Source organism: Magallana gigas, chromosome 1, assembly GCF_963853765.1.
Source record: "Magallana gigas chromosome 1, xbMagGiga1.1, whole genome shotgun sequence".
Taxonomy (NCBI): Eukaryota; Metazoa; Mollusca; class Bivalvia; order Ostreida; family Ostreidae; genus Magallana; species Magallana gigas.
In genome coordinates, this window is record NC_088853.1 from 66,702,597 (window position 1) to 66,723,110 (window position 20,514).

Genomic DNA, 20,514 nt, shown 5'->3' on the forward strand with positions numbered 1-20,514 from the left:
ATTTAAATTCTCATTTGCACATCAAGAACAGAACATTAAGAATTGCACAACTTTAGAAAAGCCATGTTTGTTTGAACATCACATTTACTGACAAGGCATGCATGTAATTCTTACTTTTGTAAGTTAGTTTTACCTAACCCTTATACAGATGTACACAATATACAGCTTATAACCCATTCAAGAAACAAAGTCAAGAAATAAAATCAAATTAATGTGTATACAAACCGAGGATGGCTGTACAATTGAACAAATGAACAGTATGGCATTTTCCAAAGGCATGACATAATTTCATACAAAACAATTGCATGATGGGAAAACTTCGAAACTCCAACCCAAAACAGTGTATGTGCTGTCTTGTTTGTAGAGTACATGTAAAAAATATTTAGCCACTTGAAGCACAACTACATGAATATCTCAGTGTTGTTGAATGCCATATCCTCCTGTTGATGTACGACCCGCCCCCGCCACAGAATCTGCCCCTCCCCCATCAGTATAAATGTCCCACCGTAATTCTGTAACCTAGGATTTCCTCTGTGTCAGTGACTCTCTCCCTTTTTACCAGCAACCTGTAAAAGAAATCCGAAGTCAAATAGTCATCACGAAATTGTCTGTGATTATTTTACAATACACAAGAATTGTTCATGAAGGTGGTATGGGACACCTACATGTTATGACATACTATTTATCAAAATATTAAAACAATAAATTCAGGTGTAATCTTTTTAAAAATTATAGTTTTTTCCCCCCAAAATTAGCATGTATCAGCTTAGCGCAGTGGGTAAGAGGGTTCACAACGAATCTGAAAGTCATGAGTTCTATTCCAACTGGGGATTTAAATATCTTTACCTTTACAAAATTTTTTAAAACATATTTTTGGTGAAATATTGCAAAATTTGAAAATTCTAAACCTGTGAAATTATTCTAATTATAATGTACTTTATTCCACATTAATATTGACAAATGTCCCATACATATGTACCACCTTAAATGGATTTCAAATCATTTTGCTAAAACAGGATCAATTCAGATAGAGACAATACACAAGTGTGAACTACATATATCTTGTAAGAGAAAATATTGTTAAATCTACTTGTATCATTATTAAATCATAGCAATATTTCATTATCTAGAACCCCTGAGTATTTTCATTTCCCTTCTTCATCAGGTGCCTCAATTATATGTAACACAATGTTCCGAGGTCATTATGACATACCAAGTGTACATGTAGGAAGTTCTTATCAATTAGAGCTTAGACACTTTTTTTGTGTATGAATTATTTTCACTACTTCTTTTTTCTATAAAATTCCAATTCCATTGACAACTGCTGTCTTTTAAAATCATGTGATGTAAATAGAATTTTTAAGTTTGAGTCCATATGATATAAATGTTAAGTCTCTTTAAACTAGAAATGAAATAATTATGTGCTTTAATGAAATTATATGGTGAAAAAATTCTTCATTACAAGCTTATTAATTTATGCACATTTGACAATGACTTGCACTGGGTATTATCAAAACAATTTACAAAATCTTATATATCATATAATTATATCTTTAATATAAAGACATTTCAACAATATTCAGGTTTGGCAAAAACAGTAGATAATTATATAGGTGGTGCTGCAATCAGTTTGAAATTGTCAAAATTTATCTGGACTTTTTGTAATTCATTATAACAAGTGAGAGTTATCTCACTTTTATTGCGAATTGTAAAGAATAACACAATTGTAATATTCTATATAGATTTTTTGCAAAATTTTATGCAACATCATATTAAAATATGTAAAAAAATTTTGTTATTACATTGTATTGTCTATGCTTGTTGAAACTTTTGGTAAAATCAGTGGCCTCAGAAGCAAAATTGGATGTGTGTGTGGGGGGGGGACTAGACTTATCAGAAATTTTGACAAGCAAAAAAGAAAAAAAGAAAAAGAAATCAGAAGTTGTCCTAATGGTTATGTCTTATTACCAAAAAAGTGTGTGTGTGTGTGAGGGGGGGGGGGGGGAGTTCTTTAGCCTCCCTGATTCTGTTGCCTTTGTAAAATTTTTAATGTTTAAGTATGGTGAGAGGTTGGAGGTGACTTACCCGTTTGAATTCCGACATATTGGTGGTGTCTAGCGGTGATCCTACGAATCCTATATAATCAATCTGTGTAGTCTCCGCCCCGGTCTGGTTGTCCTTGATGAACACCTGATTCAAAACAGACAATAAACAGCTATCAACATTTTCTTTACCTTCCCTAGTGTCTTTGTGATTATACTACAAGTCAAATGTTTAATGTAGATATATTGTCAAATGACTTAGTATGGGACTCGAGCAGGGTTAGAATAATTATACAATGTATAATGTCAATAATTTAGTATATAATGGTACAATTGCTTAAAATTAACGGTATATAAATATGTATATAGGTAGAAAGGAATCACGCTATCATTATGAAATGATAATTATGATCAGGGCATGATCAAACCTATCATAGACCTCTTTCGACGTTATTGGATATGACCAAGCCCATTTTTACATGTTTTAATTTTTTTTTTCCGAAAAGTAAAAAATTATAAAGGTCTCAACAGATTGATAGCTTATAGATTCATAGATAGCGCTCTAACTATTGTAATATGCCGATAGGTAAAAACTTTGAGAATGAAAAAAATAAAAAAAATATCCTTGATTTTATTTTTCACTTCTATAGAAGGTATGTCCCATACAACCTTGAAAGTGCTGAGAATAACATGTAGCGACCATTGCTATAAAAAACCAGCAGTATTGCCTGCATTGGTCACTCCCTTCATTCTCAGTATCAACCACCAACAACACATTTAATATAATACAACAAGTGATCACTCCAGAAAAATCTATATATTAACCGGCTGATGTGTTTTACCCATTCTTTAAGCAATTCTCCCTTCCTTGATATCCAGTTCAATACAGCACAGGAAGCATTCTACTGCTGATCAATGCTTTCTACCATGTTAAAAACTATAAGATGCATGTATATTTTAGATCCATGTTAATATTTTAGCTCCATGTCCAAAGTACTAGTATATTGATCTGTTTCCATGCTATTTATCATTTATTCTATTGTGAAACGTTTTGAATTATGTTCTAAAAATATATGTACCATAATTGTTGAGCCAATAAAATATTCACTCACAAAAAAAAAAAAAAAAAAAAAAAATAAAATCCTACTGTTTAATTGATTGAAAGGAGGGGTGTTTTGGAGGAGGGGGGGGGGGGTATACAAAATCAAGAAAGGCTCCTGGTTTTTGTTGTTGACTTACGGTGACATTTCCGACGTTCTGGAACTTGACATAACGTAGTGGGATTAGGGTGCCCTCCTTCAAGTCAGCTGGGGTTAGTCTAAAAAGACAGAAGAAATGAAGAGTTATCTTTCTTGACACACTTTAAATACCATTAGAGAAATACCAGACCTTCAGAATTTGAATAAAACCCAGAGCTTTCAAGCTGAACACTGTTTATAAATAGGCACCGTCTTTAAGCCCAGGACGTGTAGTATTCCTTTCGTGGTCTCTGGATTTATGCGTTTATTTCTTATTCTAAATGCAAATTCTGTTTGTAAATAATGCATGGACCTGTTTATTTGATGTTAGTATTCTCCTGGCTTGAAAAAAGTGCATACAATTTGATAATTTCATTGCGACCGAGTAACATGGTGAGGCAAGATGTATGTCAACACAACTGTGACCTCTTCATCGAAATATCTTACACTGCTAAGAAGTCTGTGGCTTGTAAAGAGGTTGTAGGGATAGCAGTGATAAAAGAAAAATATGGCGGACAGTGCTTATTTATGAGCAGTGATCAGCTTTAAGTTAGTATTTATTATTTATTATACTTTCATGTTAAATACTGAAATCTGATTGGTTCAGACGCAGTTGATAATCCGTTCTATTACCCTTATCGCTAGCAACACACTTAGCAACAGGTAACACAACGAATTGTTACATGCGCGTAAATTATGCGCGTACGGTTCGCCGTAGAATTCACGTCATCTCTATATAAAAGCAATCTAAAAATTCTCTAAAATTAAGTCATTCAGTATAATAAAATAAATAGTGCCTGTTTGGGAGGATAACAGCTGAAATTGACACCCCTTGAAAACCATTGCTTTGCGTCGGTTGACAATGGTTTCCTCAGGGTGTCAATTTCAACTGTTACCCTCCCAAACAGGCACTATTTATATATTAGGAGTTTTATAAAGACATTTCTATTTCTTTTAATTTTTCCTTCTTGATTGATGATGCATTAAAAGAAAATGGGAGTCAAGAAAACTATTCCCAATTTTCTATCTGCATATTGATGTAACAATTGTAGTTCCATACTTGAAACCTGAATTAATTATTAGGACTACATATTGTAAAATATCTGCCCCAAATTTTAACTAAGTGTCAAATAGTATCCTATAAAAATCAAATCTTCATAATTCACATTATTTACTGTCTTCCTTGGAATGGTATGGGTTTTTCCAAAAAAAAAAGAAAAAAGAAAAATTCAATATAATTTCAAGCTGTTAAGGGGATATGCACAATAATACACCTGGCTGCTAGTTCAAAAGTGTTTTAAAACACGTTTTTCATTTAAACAGAATACACACTAAGCCATCAGTTAAAAAGAAATCAAAGGACTCTTACAGAGAGCTCACTCTAGTATTTGTACAAAAAGGGAGCTGTACACAAAGGATGATAACTCTTGTATACACAAAGGGAGCTCACTCTTGTATTTATACAAAAAGGAAGCTTACTTTAGTTTTTGTACACAAAGGGAGTTTACTCTAGTATTTGTACACAAGGGCAGCTTACTCTAGTATTTGTACACAAGGGGAGCTTACTCTAGTATTTGTACTGCCTCGTTACTCTCCGCCTGATCAAAGTCCAGGGCTCGGGGAACGTTCTGGAAGATCTTCACCATCTTTGGCCCGTTCTCTTTAAAAAAAAATTACAATGTTTTTTCTGGGTTTTTTTACATTACATGTAGATGAAATATTTTCTTTTTCAAGGTTTGGTGAAAATAGTTAATATTTTAATAGCAAGCTAGAAATTTGTGTAATGCATGTATCTTATTATTTTGAATGTCTATCATTGTAAATTCTATAAATGTATGATGTTACTTTCTAAATTGATGGATATGTTTTTTTCAATCAATAAAGATGTGTTAATTCTTTTAAATGAGATAATGTTACAGAGATTCATCGGTCCTTTGAATGCCAGCTTCATATTGCATTCGAAACTAAAACATTTTTCATTTCCTCTTCAAATATGTTTCATATGGATTGTGATGAGGTTTACAATTACAATTTACACTTTACCTTCTGGGGCGTAAAGCTTCAGGGAATGTAACTTTACACTCTGTGTAAACTCCACACTGATAAGTAACTGAAAGCAGAAGTTGAACTTCAATTACAAAATCTATTTATTTACAAATTAAACTTATAAATCAATATTTAGAGAGTACTGAAAATAATGATCCCAAAAGAGTCTAGGAGATGAAAAAACAAAAGAAAGCAAAAGATGAAATTACTGTTATTAATAGGAGAAAATTGACAACAAATGGGTAATGACATCTGTATGTAATCAATATCAAAATCATATTTCTAGTCAACTATATGAGAAAAACAGAGAGAGAGAGAGAGAGAGAGAGAGAGAGAGAGAGAGAAGATACTGTAAATGTATATGTTTAGTAAGTACAATATTTAGTCTGATTTTCAAGACATTAACCTATATTAATTCTGCACATATCTGATTTTATACAAGAAATCAATTAAAAATGAGCATTTAGCAATGTATTTGTTTACAGTTTAAAGAAATGTACTTGATTGAGCAAAAGATGGTTTTGACCAAAAATGCCTAAAAGAATACACAGCCAAAACAAATATGTGTAAGTAATTACAGTACAGGCAGTATGTATAATTGTTTACAGTACAGGCAGTATGTATAATTGTTTACAGTACCGGCAGTGGGTAGTTACCTGCTCATCACAGTCGGACTCCAGGTAGCCTCCCTTTGTGGTGAGTGCGTGACTCAGTGTGTGTTCGTCTGACTCGTTCAGACACTCACAGCCAGACTTGTTGATCATTGAGGCTAGGTCCATCTGTCAAGTGAGTAAAAGATCAATCTCAGCACACTCAGAGTTAAAGAACAAACTCAGTTGGAGATCAAATTCAGAAAATAATTCAATTTGACAAACCTAGAGATCTAATTTTACAAAGTTGCTCAAAAAATTAAATACATCAAACTTAGTCAAAGATAAACTCAGCAAACTCAAAATTTAATTTGGCAAACTTAGCCAAAACTAAAAACCAAAACAAGTCAAGTATCAATCTCAGTAAACTTAGTATAAATTTTGTCTTGACAAACTCAATCAAAATTTTAACATAATAAAGTCAGTAAAAACTTCGAAACTCTGTCAAAGATTAAACTGCATTATGTTTATATGATTTTTGGTTCATTTATAGCCAATAGCCAACTTTATGTCATACATTTACTGGCACTGTTATGATTAAAATGAACAATATTATATAATGTGTATAAGTTATGATCGGATGATCAGTTAGCAGTAGCCCCTTATAATTACCGTAATTGTATATGCCTGACTGTTTCAATGTTAACCCCCATCCCCCCCCCCACCAAGTTACATGATGTAATTACAAGCAGGGGTTGAAATATATGGTAGCCCGACGCCCGGGGCTAGTCAGTTTAAAACTCGGGCATGCTCATTTTTACCAACTGATAGTCCATCGGGCTAGCAAATCAGAACTCAGAACTGTATTATGATATGAACTGTATTATGATATGAAAAAAGTTTGAACATAAAATGTGTTGTCTCTGAGAAGAATTCATTTCAAAATAAAATAAACAGCAGTAATTGTGTTATACATGTATTTTTATTTTGCATCTTAAAATGGTTGGGCTAGCTGATTTGAACTTTGGGCTAGTAATTTTTTACTGACTAGTAGCCCCTGGGCTAGTGAGTTTTCCTGGAATATTTCAACCCCTGTACAAGTATTTACACTAACTGTTAACAATGTCTTCAACTGTCCCGTCCTTTATATCTCCACTCAGACATAATGTAAAGACTTTACCATGCGTAATTATATATTTGCTCTGTAATGCTATGTAATGTAATCATGTGTATGTGGCCCTTTGCTGAGACAATGACTCCTTCTCTTCACCTCCCATTAGATGTAATGTATATGATGTAATGATTGTAATGGAGTGTAATATGTAATGTAATGTAATCACACTTACATGCCCCTTCACCGTGACCTCATCTGCTCCCTCCTCTCCATCACCCATCAGGCGCTTGATCTTCTCCTCCAGAGCAGCAGCATCGGCCCCCTTCATCTCGTCTACTTTCACTTTGTTTTTGTAGAAAATGAAAGTAGGCATAGCTGTGACTCCTTGACTTTGAGCTGTTTCCTGTGTCAATTGATAGAAAGTAAAAGATTCGTCGTTATTAACTAAAATTATAAATTCTCTCAATGTGCTCAATTAATGTAATTGTTGCTGCTGGCTGCCATGATAAATGAATTTGAGAAAATATATATAAATTTCTTTTTCATGTTTTTGTCAAACAGCATGTAAAAGAGCTGACATGGCAATTGTTTACTTAAAATAAACCAGTTTATACCACGCATACAGGACACCGCAATGTCTGATGTTTTTTCCTTCGTATACCGGTATTTGTTGTCTCTCTGCACAAATCTCTCTCTCCTCTGTACAAATCTCTCTCTCCTCTCTGTACCAAACTCTGTCCTTATATTTGTTCTCTCTTTCTCCTTACTTACATTATCTCTTTATTTTTTACTCATATTTGCTGTATATCCCTCGATTTTTCTTGTCATTCTCATTAATACACATGTGTGTTCTATCTCTCTACACATATTTGCTGTTTATCTCTTTATTTGATACATAATACACATGTTCTATCTTTCTACAAATACTTGTTGTTTATCTCTACACCTTTATTCTCTCTCTCTCTCTCTCTCTCTCTCTCTCTCTCTCTCTCTCCTCTCTCTCTCTTTTCACATATTTGTTCTCTCCTTATACTGACCCATGAATTTGATTTACCTGACACTGGTCCACATCGACTTTCAAGAAAACAACATTGGGGTACTTAAGGCTCAGCTCCCCATACACAGGGGCAATTCTACGACAGGGTCCACACCTAAACAGGAAAAGACACAAAGTCAATAAAATATAATTTGTTATTTGCACAGTTTTAGACACATTTATACATACTCAAGCCAATCAGAAGTCACTCGAAATGCACTATTATTTAATGTTTTCAAATCTGTTCCTATACAAAATCCCAATAGAGATCTAGTTGTGTACACTTTTTATTTTAAGCTGTGTATTGACACCTGACAGGTGGCATTTCAAAGGAGAAATGTTGGTACTGTGGAATCATTAAAATTCGTGGGGGCCAATTTTCGTGGATTGCTTAAATTTTACAGGTTCGTGGGGACGTGATTTCGTGTATTTTCGTATACATACAAAAGGAATATGACTTTATTAATTTGTGGGGGATGTTAATTCGTTGATGAGAGGTACCCACGAATTCCACGAAAATTGAGCCACCATGAAATATAATGATTCCACAGTATTTTTACATAATATTGTATGAACTATTTTTGAATTCCAAGGAATATTTAAATATTGTGCAATTAAGCAAAATGTTCTCGAAGATATCTTGAGACATCTGCAGGGATATCTTGAGACATCTGCAGGGGTATCTTGAGACATCTGCAGGGATATCTTGAGACAGTATACAGCAGTCAGAATAATTACTAAGCTGTTAAATTGTGGGCAGAAATACATCCTCTATAGCCAAGGGTTTTAGGTCCATTTCGCTCTCCATAAACCCTTGGCAGATCTCATTACGAAAACTCAGCAACAAGCTCTGTTTAATGATTGGTTGCAGCTGCGAGTAGCTGATCCGATTGCAGCGTTGTTAACAAGTGCTTATATATAAACTTTAAAAGACTTGCTAGATAGGGCCACCCAATCACAGAGTTCTCATAATGAGATCTGCCAAGGGTTTATGGGGAGCAAGGCGGACCGAAAACCCTTAACTAGCAAGGATGCAGAAATGTAACTACAACAAGTGACTGAAATGGCTGATTTTCTGTTAACCATCCAAGTATTTTTAATGTCTGTTGCCTTACCAAATCTCCGTAGTTCGTACACTGATTTTTTTAGCCACAATATCGAGTTATCAAGCAAAATCTGAAGCCAGGATATCTTGGGACAGAAGATAGACATAAATAATGAAGGACTGTCCCAAGATTCACGGAATAAAAGCATGAAGAGTGCCTGTCGAAATACCAAACTTGGCCGAATATCTATCAAAATCAATCAAAACTATGACTCACAGTGTATATTGTAAGTAAATTAGAGATTCAAAGTATAATTACGGTAATGAGGATACAAAAACCAAAACTTTAATGTAGCTGTGTAGCCTATGCAGTCACACAAAAAATTTGGTTTGTATATCCTCATAACCGTAATTATACTTTGAATAATTTGTATCATGTTGTACACGTCGAAATTCGAATTTCCTCTTCATCTAATACCACATCACACATACGCCTAAGATATTGTGTTCATTTATAATTGAGAGACGCTTTTGATATATTTTTTTGATATAAAATTATATGATACAGAAACCGAATCAATCCCTTTATAACGGAAAGTGCAGTGTACTATGTTTGTACTATGTTTTGTGATGTTTGATGTTCAGCGGGGGGGGGGGGTCTTAAACTCACCATGTGGCGTAATAGTCCACAACCACGAGCTTCGTCCCGGCGTTCGCTAGTTCCGGTTGGAACTGTGAATCCTCAGTCACCATTCGGACAGTCCCCGTCATTTTTTCTGAGTTGTTGTGTTTATGATGAAGCAATAATGCCGGTTTTTCTGAAGTCTCGAACCTTCGCGAGATTTGAGAAGTGCACTAAAAATAAAACTTGCTCGGTCGTGAACTAAAATTTCCGAATTGTGTTTATGTTCATTACTACATTAGAAACTGTTGGCGCTCGAATAACCCTTAAAATTAGAACAAATAGACGTTGTTCTATATAAGTAGCTGGAAAATTTGAGTGAAATGATATAAATGGTATTCCAAGTCATGGTTAATTTAAGTGTGTTAAAAATAAAAAAATAAAAATTAAATGCTGTTGATTAAAATAAAAAAAACCATTTAGACCATTTGTACGCACTAAACAAAGTGTTTCATTGAATGTACATTAAAAAAAATCTTCTGTTCATTCATTTAAAAAAAATACCAGTGGTATAAAACGCAGTGAACAGTTTGCAGTTTGCATGTGTTTTATTGATTAGTCAGTATCGAATTTTAAAACTGAAATGATGACCGATAATAGAGACTGGTTGGTCTCCTTACATTCACACCGCATCTCCAAAACTGTGTAAACGTGTGCATCAAATATTGATATATTTTTATATCATTTTATGAAGAACCAGATATTCTTGATAAAATTATGATCGAAGTCGAAAACCTGATGAGGAGTCGAGCCTGTACATGTACGTCTTTCAATATTTCCAGTCATTCCGATTTTCTCCGTGTATTGACTCGTAATAGAATAGATTATTAATAAAAGCAACATTTATAACAATGTTTTTTTCCTGATATTTGCATTATTCGTCTGTTAATTTTAATTAAGTTTGCATGATGCTGATCAAGTATTATCTATGCGGCTATACTTATTACACGATATACCCGCCTGAAAATGCTGGTTATGTCACACTATAACCGCGTCGTTTCAGAATTTAAAAAAAAAACCACATTGCACTTTTTCTTATTTCAAAGAAAAAAATTTAACCTGTTATAAAAAGGATGTAAGACTTGTGTGTTTAATAAACCATATATATTTCTTAGTTTACATCATATTAGAACAGTTTCCATCCCGAAAAGGACGTTCTTCCCCTTGCATTGCTGTTAACTACTCCATTCCCGTTTTCTTGCATGCGTACGTAGACGTGGTCCCCAGTATGCGTCTCGACCACGACGATCCCAGAACCATGCTCCCAATCACTAAGAGTACCATCTGCAAATGTGGACCCGAAAACTACCCCGTTGACTACTATTTCCACACTCGCCCATCCGTGAGTTTGAATAGCCACAGTCCATGCAAACACATAGACACCCGAACTTGGGACAGTAAAGATACCGTCGTCCTGGTGATAACCTTGACCTTTGTTGATTTTTACCACGTCATATATCAGTGTGTGATGTTGCCGAAGATTTGCTTGCGTGTTTGTAGACATATAGGCGTAGAAAGCTACTTGCTCGGTGGAAGCAACCGTTGCTGGAACTAAGGTAAAAGGTTAATTCATAAGTAAAGTGTTTTCAAAATGTAAAAGATTCTTATATTTCATATCATTGATAATAATAATAGATACATTAAATACAGTCCTACCAATTCTTTTTCGGATATAAGTATGCGATGAGAACGATTTCACTTCGTTGCTATTCGATGGGGTTGATCCATTCATTTGATCGTTATTGAAAATGAAACTATCAGAATTATCCTCAATAATTGTAGATAACTGTTTTATGTCAATCTGACATTTGTCATTACTCTGCTGAATCTCCTTGACTTTTTCCTCAAGAGAACTTATCTTGATTGTCAACTCGCCATTCTTTTTCTCAGTCTTAGAGACCCATCTTTGTAGCTCTTGATTCTGTTGTTGGAGGCGGCCATGTTCCTCCATGTATTGGTTTAGTTTCCTTTCCATCTTCTTCAGGTGACCATTTTCCTCTATGTATTGATTAAGTTTCCCCTCCAGCTTCCACAGTCGGTCCTCTATTTTGTCCACACGATCATCACCTTGTGAGGCTGTAGCTGCAGGACGTGGAAAAAGACAAAGAGAAAACACTGACAGTATCAGGAAAGACGCCATGTTCAACCAAAGTTCAAATTCTAGTAGTATATGATATCTTCATGCACTTACTTGCAGAAATCACTGATAAGGAATAGGACACATACGTGTGAAGTCAACGAATTTTCTTATTTTAATTACTTCAAATGTAATATAAAAAAATCTTATTTCCAAATATTTTTACACGTTATGATCTTTGCTCATAAACTTCGAAGAAATAAAGGTACTGCAATAGGCTAAAAAACAATTGTTTTCACAATAGTGTTATGTATGTGTTTTAAATTCTAAAAACAGTTAACAAATATTTTTTATCAATAATCATGAATTCAGGATAGTATGATGTTTTTAATTTTGAGACTTTCCCTGTGATTACATTTGATTTGTGTGTCTATTTTTGGATTTAAACCTGTTTAATCGGGCAGCATACTTTTTTTATAAATAAAAAAGTCAGATGATTATTTTGGAGGAAAGCTTTTTATGATATTATATCTGAGTGGCATATTCTGTTTGACAAACAACTGGAAGGAATCATTGCTTTGAATCTGTTATATAGTCGATATTAGTACTTCATATTAAATATGTTAGTAATTGAAATACATTTATTTTTAAAAATCTAAAAGGCTACAGTCTGTCCCAAGATACTTATGCAGCTTATTAGGTCGAATTCAAAAAAGTTCAAAGGAACGAAAGAAGATTAATAATTGGAAAGTTTAATGTTGACATCTTTTCTTCATTCGGAACTCACTGGAAATGCCTCGCACAATTTTTCTACATTATCCGGGTCTGTTGCAAAGCAAAATCTCCGTAGACATAATACCTTTTAGCCATGTATTAAAGCCAGATAATTAGCTGGAAAGAGCGTTTCAAAAGATAAATCTTTGAAATGTTTCATACTTTTAAATGAACATTGTTTTGATTTATAGATATGAGTATATAACTGAAGAAAATGTGAATCAAGGATATCTTGGAACAGAGCACAATGTCTGACCCTCCCATGATCTATTATTAATATAATTTGAAGTTTTATGCTCGCTGAGATATTTTATTCAATATTCAAAAGTGTCCGTATATTTTTGCCTTTGTTGCAAAACATGATATTTATTACTTACTCTTACACTTAAACATTGTGATATTATGATGGCAATTCAAAAGTAGCAATTTCAAAATTTGATTGATTTGGTGACAAGATATAAAATATAAACACACAATCGTGCCATTTTGCAACAATGCAATTATATAATATAGTCTAAAATGTACCAAGTTTCTAGAATTGTTCTACACGACATTGACAATCTGTTTCTTATCAGTGTGTCAGTACATAAATCAATTGAGCTTGCTTATATAGTAACACAACGTAGAGCGATCAAGATCATCACTCATAGTCCTGCATTCCTTATTTTTTAATTGAACTTCTTTAGCATTTTGACATTTATTAACACATGAATTCATTCAGTATGAGTTATATTACAAAGGTATGCATAGCATTTTTCTCGTGATTAAAACCATCAAATAGAATATATATTTCCTTTAAAAATTACAAGGATATATTTTGTGACCTCCAAATAAAAAAAACTCATTTAAAATGCAGAAAAGCGTGCCATGGGCTGAAAACATGGTTTGACACTTTTCATACATGAATTAAACTCATTTTTTTTTCTTTTTATAAATTTTATACACTATTTGGTTTGGTGAAGTGAAATACTAAATATCAATAAATTTTCAAAGTTTTTTTTAATAACTACAAATAAAATAATGTGCTTATTTTTTAATCAATATAATTACTAGAACAGTTTCCATCATCCCGAGAAAGATGTTCTTCCTCTCCAGTTGCTGTGTACTAACTCTCGTCCTGTTTCTGCCATACGGATGTAGACATGGTCCCCGGTATGTATCTCTACTACAACAATCCCAGTGCTGAAGTCCCAATCATCAGCACCACCGTTTACAAAAGTGGATCCAAATACAACTCCGTTGACCACTATTTCTAAAGGTGTCCATCCATGGTATTGGACACCAACAGTCCAGGCAAATACATAGACGCCGTGGCTTGGAACAATAAAGATACCGTCGTCCTGGTGATACCCTTGACCTTTGTTCAATACAACGTGGTCAAAAACTAATATGTGTTTGGAAGGGAGGTTGGCTGCGGTGCTTGCTGATAGATAGGTATAGAATGCGACTTGATCAGCTGGAGCAACCGTTGCTAGAATTAAATGACATGACATGAAATATTGAGCTGTAAAATCCTCGTATCTAGTGTAACACTGGTATGTTTAAATGTATAAATCTAAATATCAGCCTTACCGATTCTTTTATGAATGGGATTACTTGTCGAGATGGAAAGAAGCCCGTCACTATCTAGTTTGGTAGTTTCATTCAGTTTTTGAGAATTTTCAGTGAAACTATACGAATGTTCTCCAAAGAATTTAGATAGTTGCTTTACATCCATTTGACATTTGGCATTGCTTTGTTGTATTTTCTTAACAGTTTCCTTAAGAGTACCTATCTTTGTCGTCAACTCTTCATTCTTTTTCTCAGTCTCAGAGACCCGTCTCTGTAGTTCTTGATTCTGTTGTAAGAGGTGACCATGTTCGTCCATGTATTGGTTAAGTTTCCTTTCCATTGTCTTTAGGCGGTCAAGTTTCTCCATGTATTGGTAAAGTTTTTTTTCCATCGTCTTCAGGCGACCATTTTCTTCCATGTATTGGTTTATTTTCCTCTCCATCGTTCTAAAGCGGTCCTCCATCTTGTCCACGCCACCATCACCTTGGTTTGCTGTAGCAGGACTCCAAATAACACACAGAGAAAGCAGTGACAATATCAGTAAGTACGCCATGTTGAAATGCACTGAATTCTAGTTATGGTATATAGCTTTCCTTATAAAGGTGATGAACAGATAAGAAACATTAACATGATTTCTGAATTTGCTACGAAATATTTCCGTTTTTCGATAGGTTTTATATTGTTCTCTTACTTACATTAATTATAAGAGTTAAATTTGATACGGTAAATGAAAAATAATAAAACAAGTATATAAATGGTTTGGAAATCATTCTCAAATTACCAGTGTGTATGGCTATTGGAGGCTATCCACTCAAACAGAGATTTAATTCGATAATCTACATTGTCGAGAAATGTATTGTTAACTTTTCTTTTGAAACAAAAAATGATTGTCACAATTCCCTCTCATGCTAAATCATCGCGATATTATAATAAAAATTAAAAACGAGATATAATAAAAGTTGACTGATATGGTTGGAATTAAGAGATTAAATATAATCATATCATCGTGCTACGTGATACTCAATGCAACAATGCAATTTGATATACTCTAAAATAAATCAAGTTTCTAGATTTGTTCTATACGACATCGATAATCTGTTTCTTATCCGTGTGTCAGTATGAAAACCAATTTTGCTTACCTTGTAAGATAATGTACATGTACAGTGGTAAAAGTTGTCCCAAACAATCACCTATTATTTTTTTTCTATGTACCTTTTGAGGTATAGAGCATTGGTTAAATATTATGAAATGACCAAATTCGGTGCAAAGTGATCCAATCCAAAAAAGCATGAAGGGTGATATCTCACTATGACAGTCTCTTTTTTATAACCAATGACGTGTCTGATGGCAATTTGACCAGTTGGAGAAACCGTTGCTGCAAATAAATAATGAATATAAAAAAATAAACAGTGCGAAACTTTATTATCCATCGTAGAATATGACTGCATGGTATGTTTGAATACTGGTTAATTTATCTAAACAAGTGAAAAGCTTTCAATGTGACAGGAAACCGGTTTTTATTTTACATGTAAACTGTATCTATAATCCATTTGTCTACCCTGAATTGATAAACACTACCTATCTTGAGAAATGAAGTGCCCTTTATATAAATTTCTGAAAGTTATAGTTTTACGGACTACTTCTTTAAGCGCAGCTATATAAGTAGTTGTTTGGTTGTAGTATATATATATTATACCGATCAGGTATAGACAAGTCATCGAAGAGCGATCAACCCTTTCGAACACGATTTTTTTTGTTTATAGGTACATGTGCGTACGATGAAGTATACTTCATATGTATTTAAATTTAAAATTTACATTGTATTTTGTAGATATATTTGAGAATATACAATTATTGGGCCTAATTCCAGTTCATTGCTATTAAAGCCGCGTGCTGAATCACGGCGAATAAACTGGTTGTTACCTTGTGAATCATAATGGTATTAAGTCGCTCATTGAAATAGCTACTATATTAAAATCAAAGTACTGAAGTACTGTCAGGAGTTGATTTTATCGATTATTATCAATTTTAAAATCAACGATATGTTATTTTGCATGGCAAGTAGTTTCTAATTTGTATTTGAATTACGCACAATTTTTATAATATGAATTCTCGAACTTTTCCGACAAGAATTTCGAGAAAACCCCTGATGAATCATGTTGTGTAATATTTAAAGTTAGAATTAATTCAATCAAACTGTGTATCAATAATCGAAATGTTTTTAAAAATTGTACACGTCTGGATCCCTGCAATATTGAACTCTAGTTTTGTTCAACCAGACTCCCTGCTTGTCGGAGATTTACGGATACAGCCGAGCGTCTGGTTGAACGAGAGTATATTGAACTCTGGCGTAGGAATACACATGACTACAAAAAGTAATTAAATTGTTCGTACTATAAAAAATCTGACTATTTTCAAGGTATTTATAAAAACGTTTCCTTGAAAAACAATGGTACAGCATAAAGTATACCGAATTTATCTATTATTTTTAAGATCTAAGTCTTGTCAGCGGTGATGATTTGGGCTTAGGTCCAAACACTGTTTCACTTTCGGTTTGCCAGAGTAACTGCACAGGGGAGTTGATTCAAATCAACTCCCAATAAAAAAGAAATTATCTTTGTGAATGTTTAACACTGAAAAACGTTTTTCATTCTAAAATACATAATGATACAAGCGGGGGGGGGGGGGGGGGTAAATGAATACAAAACATGAATTTCTAAATTACAAGGAGAACTAAAAGATATCACTAAAACAAAATCTTCTACAAAATACTACTGATAACAAGCCCAAAAAACATATTATGGAGAGTAAATGGAAATTGGAGTTTAGCGACATAAAATAGTGTAATTAGAACAATGTATATTTACATTTTCAACTGTCTTTGTCCGTGATAACATTATGAATCATTTTTGAACCCTAAAATCCAATAACTTCATAAACATGAGTGACACAAAATGGGCGTGTCTTATAGCATAACCGAAAAAAGGTATTGGCTGTGCTGCGTAGTAATACATAGCATGTGCTACATGAAAAAGAAATAGTGGCTTTAATTTGATTTTGTTTGAAAGTGTCAAAAATTGAAATAATATTAATATAGGCAATAAGGAATCATTCTTTGAATATTATGAGGTGTTGATTTCGGTCGGAACGTGGTCAAATCTATCATAAAGCCATCCGGACTTTATTGGATTTGACCGCGCACCGACCGAAATTATCACCCCATATAGAAAATAATTCCTTATTCCTTAAATATTTCATTTCAATACCAAAAATTCTAAATATGTAGCCATTTTGTTCAATAGCTATAGATTAAAATAATAAAAAAACATATGATGGTGCCATGTGATATCGATATTGTTTTAGCTATTGTTATAATTATACCCGCACTTTCTAAAGAAAGTTCGGGCTAATTGTTGTTATTCTGTTCCGTCCGTCCGTCCGTCCGTCTGTCACGTTTTAATTTCTCAAACTGCTCTTACATCTTATAAACCAGCAAACTGAACTCTTGGAGTTTGTTTTGGGGTATCATATTGTTTTGTATAAAGGTTTCCAAAATTCTCTGATAGTCCTGGGGGTCAAATAATTGGTAAAAAATGACGTTTTTTCACAAAAAACCTTCTTCCTCGAACTACTCCTACATTTTCAACAGTAGACAAATCATCTTGTGGAATATGTTTAGGGGTATCCTATAGATGCGCAATAAGGTTTCGGAATTTTCAATTTTGTCCTGGGGGTCATTTAATGGCTAAAAAAATGACGTTTTTTTTTACCAAAAAAAATGGTTTCAAAAACGTCATTTTTTTGGGCAGTAGCCAAATGATCTAGAAAATGATTGGGGGTGTCATATTGAGGTGTGAAGAGGTTCCAGAATTTTTTTTCTTTATTAAGGGAATTAGTGGGCAACAAAAATGACGTTTTTTTTGCAAAAAAAGTATGGTTCCCAGAACTCCTTTTACAACTTTTGGAGTAGCTACGTCATCTCTTGGGATATAATTGGGGCTGTCGTATAGATGTGCAATAAGGTTTTAAAAATTTAAATTTCATCCAGGGAGTCAAAAAGTAGCAGAAAATTGACGTTTATCACTTAAAAAAAACATAGATCGAAGAGCTCCTCTTATGATTTAATGGATAGACACATCATATCTTGGGATATGATAGGGACTGTTCTATAGATGTGCAGTAAGGTTTTAAAAATTTAATTTCGTCCAGGGAGTCAAATAGTAGCAGAAAATAGACGTTTATAACTTAAAAAAAAAACCCATAGATCCAAGAGCTCCTCTTATGATTTAATGGATAGACACATCATATCTTGGGATATAATAGAGAGTGTACTATAGATGTGCAGTAAGGTTTTCAAAATTTAAATTTCATCCAGGGAGTCAAAAAGTAGCAGAAAATTGACATTTATGACTTAAAAAAAACATAGATCCTAGAACTCCTTTTATGATTTAATGGATAGACACATCATATCTTGGGATATGATAGGAACTGTTCTATTGATGTTCCTTACGGTTTTGAAAAATTAAATTTAACCCTGAGGCCCATTACCTACATACCTTTTGATGCCCTTTAAGGATCAAGAAAATATATGGTTAAGGGGTGGGGATATCAACCGTTTTTAGATATTCGTGCACTTCTTGTTCGAGGGCTGTCATGACCACCCCTGGGGCCCATGACCTACATACCGTTTGATGCCCCTTGACACAAGGAACAAGAATATATATGGTTTAAGGGTGGGGATCTCAACTGTTTTGAAGATATAAAGTGACTTGCTGTTTGAGGGGGTCAGTACCACCCACAGGGCCCATGACCTACATAACATTTGATGCTCCTTGACATCAGAAACATGAATATATATGGTTTAGGGGTCATGATAATAACAGTTTCTGAGATATATGGTAATTTCAAATTCCTAGGGGGTTGGGATGACCCCAGGGGTCGGATCTAATAACCCCTATATATTGCCAGTAACAGTCAATATATGATTATGAAAACCCTATATTATTATCTTTGCCCGTTTACAATAGAGTCTACGATTCTTCCTACAAGGTTCAATGTTAGACCCCACACCCTTTGACACCCCCCCCCCCAAAAAAAAAAGATATCTGTGAGCCAATGCTCACTAGTGATACCCCCGCTCTGATGTGAATATGCAAAATAAGCAAAGTCGACATTTAACAGAAAGCTGGTATCCGATTGGTACAGAAATATATCCCACAATATGGCATGCCTAAACAAATAGTGTGTTAAAATTTCAAGCATCTGCGATAAATATCTGCTGAGAAATCTTTGAGGAAAATTTGTTTGAAAATTTTGGCTAAAATAAACAAAGTACTCATTTAACAGGAAGATGACGTCCGATTGATACAAAAATATATCCCACGATATGGCATGCCTTAAAAAATACTGTGTAAAAATTTAAAGCATCCCCGATAAATAGCTGCTGAGAAATCTTTGACGAAAATTTGTTTGAAAATTTTGGCAAAAAATAAACAAAGTCATTATTTAACAGGAAGTTGACGTCTGATTGATACAAAAATATATCCCACAATATGGCATGCCAAAACAAATAGTGTGTTAAAATTTCAAGCATCTGCGATAAATAGCTGCTGAGAAATCTTTGACGAAAATTTGTTTGAAAATTTTGGTTAAAAAATAAGCAAAGTCGTCATTTAACAATAAGTTGACGTCCGATTGGTACAAAAATATATCCCACGATATGGCATGCCTTAACAAACACTGTGTTAAAATTCCAAGCATCTGTGATAAATAGTTGCTGAGAAATCTTTGACGAAAATTTGTTTGAAAATTTGGTTAAAAAATAAGCAAAGTCGTCATATAACAGAAATCTGGCATCCGATTGGTACAGAAATATATCCCACAATATGACATGCCTAAACAAATAGTGTGTTAAAATTTCAAGCATCTGCGATAAATAGCTGCTGAGAAATCTTTGAGGAAAATTTGTTTGAAAATTTTGGTTAAAATAAACAAAGTACTCATTTAACAGGAAGATGACGTCCGATTGGTACAAAAATATATCCCACGATATGGCATGCCTTAAAAAATACTGTGTAAAAATTTAAAGCATCTCCGATAAATAGCTGCTGAGAAATCTTTGACGAAAATTTGTTTGAAAATGTTGGCAAAAAATAAACAAAGTCATTATTTAACAGGAAGTTGACGTCTGATTGATACAAAAACATCCCACAATATGGCATGCCGAAACAAATAGTGTGTTAAAATTTCAAGCATCTGCGATAAATAGCTGCTGAGAAATCTTTGACGAAAATTTGTTTGAAAATTTTGGTTAAAAAAT

The 20,514-nt window shown here is 33.8% G+C and overlaps 3 protein-coding genes across 3 annotated transcripts; all 3 read right to left on the bottom strand.

Moving 5' to 3' along the window:
• Positions 1 to 407: 407 nt before the first annotated feature.
• Positions 408 to 9,967, bottom strand: LOC105326723 (thioredoxin-like protein 1). The gene is made up of 9 exons (XM_011426896.4): positions 9,782 to 9,967; positions 8,085 to 8,181; positions 7,263 to 7,433; positions 5,983 to 6,105; positions 5,324 to 5,390; positions 4,847 to 4,940; positions 3,282 to 3,360; positions 2,086 to 2,190; positions 408 to 566 (listed from the first exon to the last, which is right to left on the bottom strand). The coding sequence occupies exons 1-9, from the start codon at positions 9,880 to 9,882 to the stop codon at positions 537 to 539; spliced, it is 867 nt and encodes a 288-aa protein (XP_011425198.2). The 5' UTR covers positions 9,883 to 9,967; the 3' UTR covers positions 408 to 536.
• An 890-nt stretch (positions 9,968 to 10,857) lies between these two features.
• Positions 10,858 to 12,118, bottom strand: LOC105326751 (heavy metal-binding protein HIP). The gene is made up of 2 exons (XM_020066555.3): positions 11,450 to 12,118; positions 10,858 to 11,344 (listed from the first exon to the last, which is right to left on the bottom strand). Exons 1-2 carry the CDS (start codon positions 11,931 to 11,933, stop codon positions 10,920 to 10,922), a joined length of 909 nt encoding a protein of 302 aa, XP_019922114.3. The 5' UTR covers positions 11,934 to 12,118; the 3' UTR covers positions 10,858 to 10,919.
• On the bottom strand, positions 11,735 to 15,714 carry LOC136276569 (uncharacterized). The gene is made up of 3 exons (XM_066088936.1): positions 14,217 to 15,714; positions 13,695 to 14,115; positions 11,735 to 11,875 (listed from the first exon to the last, which is right to left on the bottom strand). Exons 1-2 carry the CDS (start codon positions 14,746 to 14,748, stop codon positions 13,709 to 13,711), a joined length of 939 nt encoding a protein of 312 aa, XP_065945008.1. The 5' UTR covers positions 14,749 to 15,714; the 3' UTR covers positions 11,735 to 11,875; positions 13,695 to 13,708.
• Positions 15,715 to 20,514: the final 4,800 nt, after the last annotated feature.

Coding starts and splice junctions, on each gene's coding strand:
- LOC105326723 (XM_011426896.4), bottom strand. CDS start 9,882: ATGACGGGGACTGTCCGAATGGTGACTGAGGATTCACAGTTCCAACCG. Junction 2,191..3,281: donor AGAACGTCGGAAATGTCACC/GTAAGTCAACAA, acceptor GTTTTGAATCAG/GTGTTCATCAAGGACAACCA. Junction 567..2,085: donor ATATGTCGGAATTCAAACGG/GTAAGTCACCTC, acceptor TTTCTTTTACAG/GTTGCTGGTAAAAAGGGAGA.
- LOC105326751 (XM_020066555.3), bottom strand. CDS start 11,933: ATGGCGTCTTTCCTGATACTGTCAGTGTTTTCTCTTTGTCTTTTTCCA. Junction 11,345..11,449: donor TTATATCCGAAAAAGAATTG/GTAGGACTGTAT, acceptor CTTTTACCTTAG/TTCCAGCAACGGTTGCTTCC.
- LOC136276569 (XM_066088936.1), bottom strand. CDS start 14,748: ATGGCGTACTTACTGATATTGTCACTGCTTTCTCTGTGTGTTATTTGG. Junction 14,116..14,216: donor TCCCATTCATAAAAGAATCG/GTAAGGCTGATA, acceptor ATTTAATTCTAG/CAACGGTTGCTCCAGCTGAT.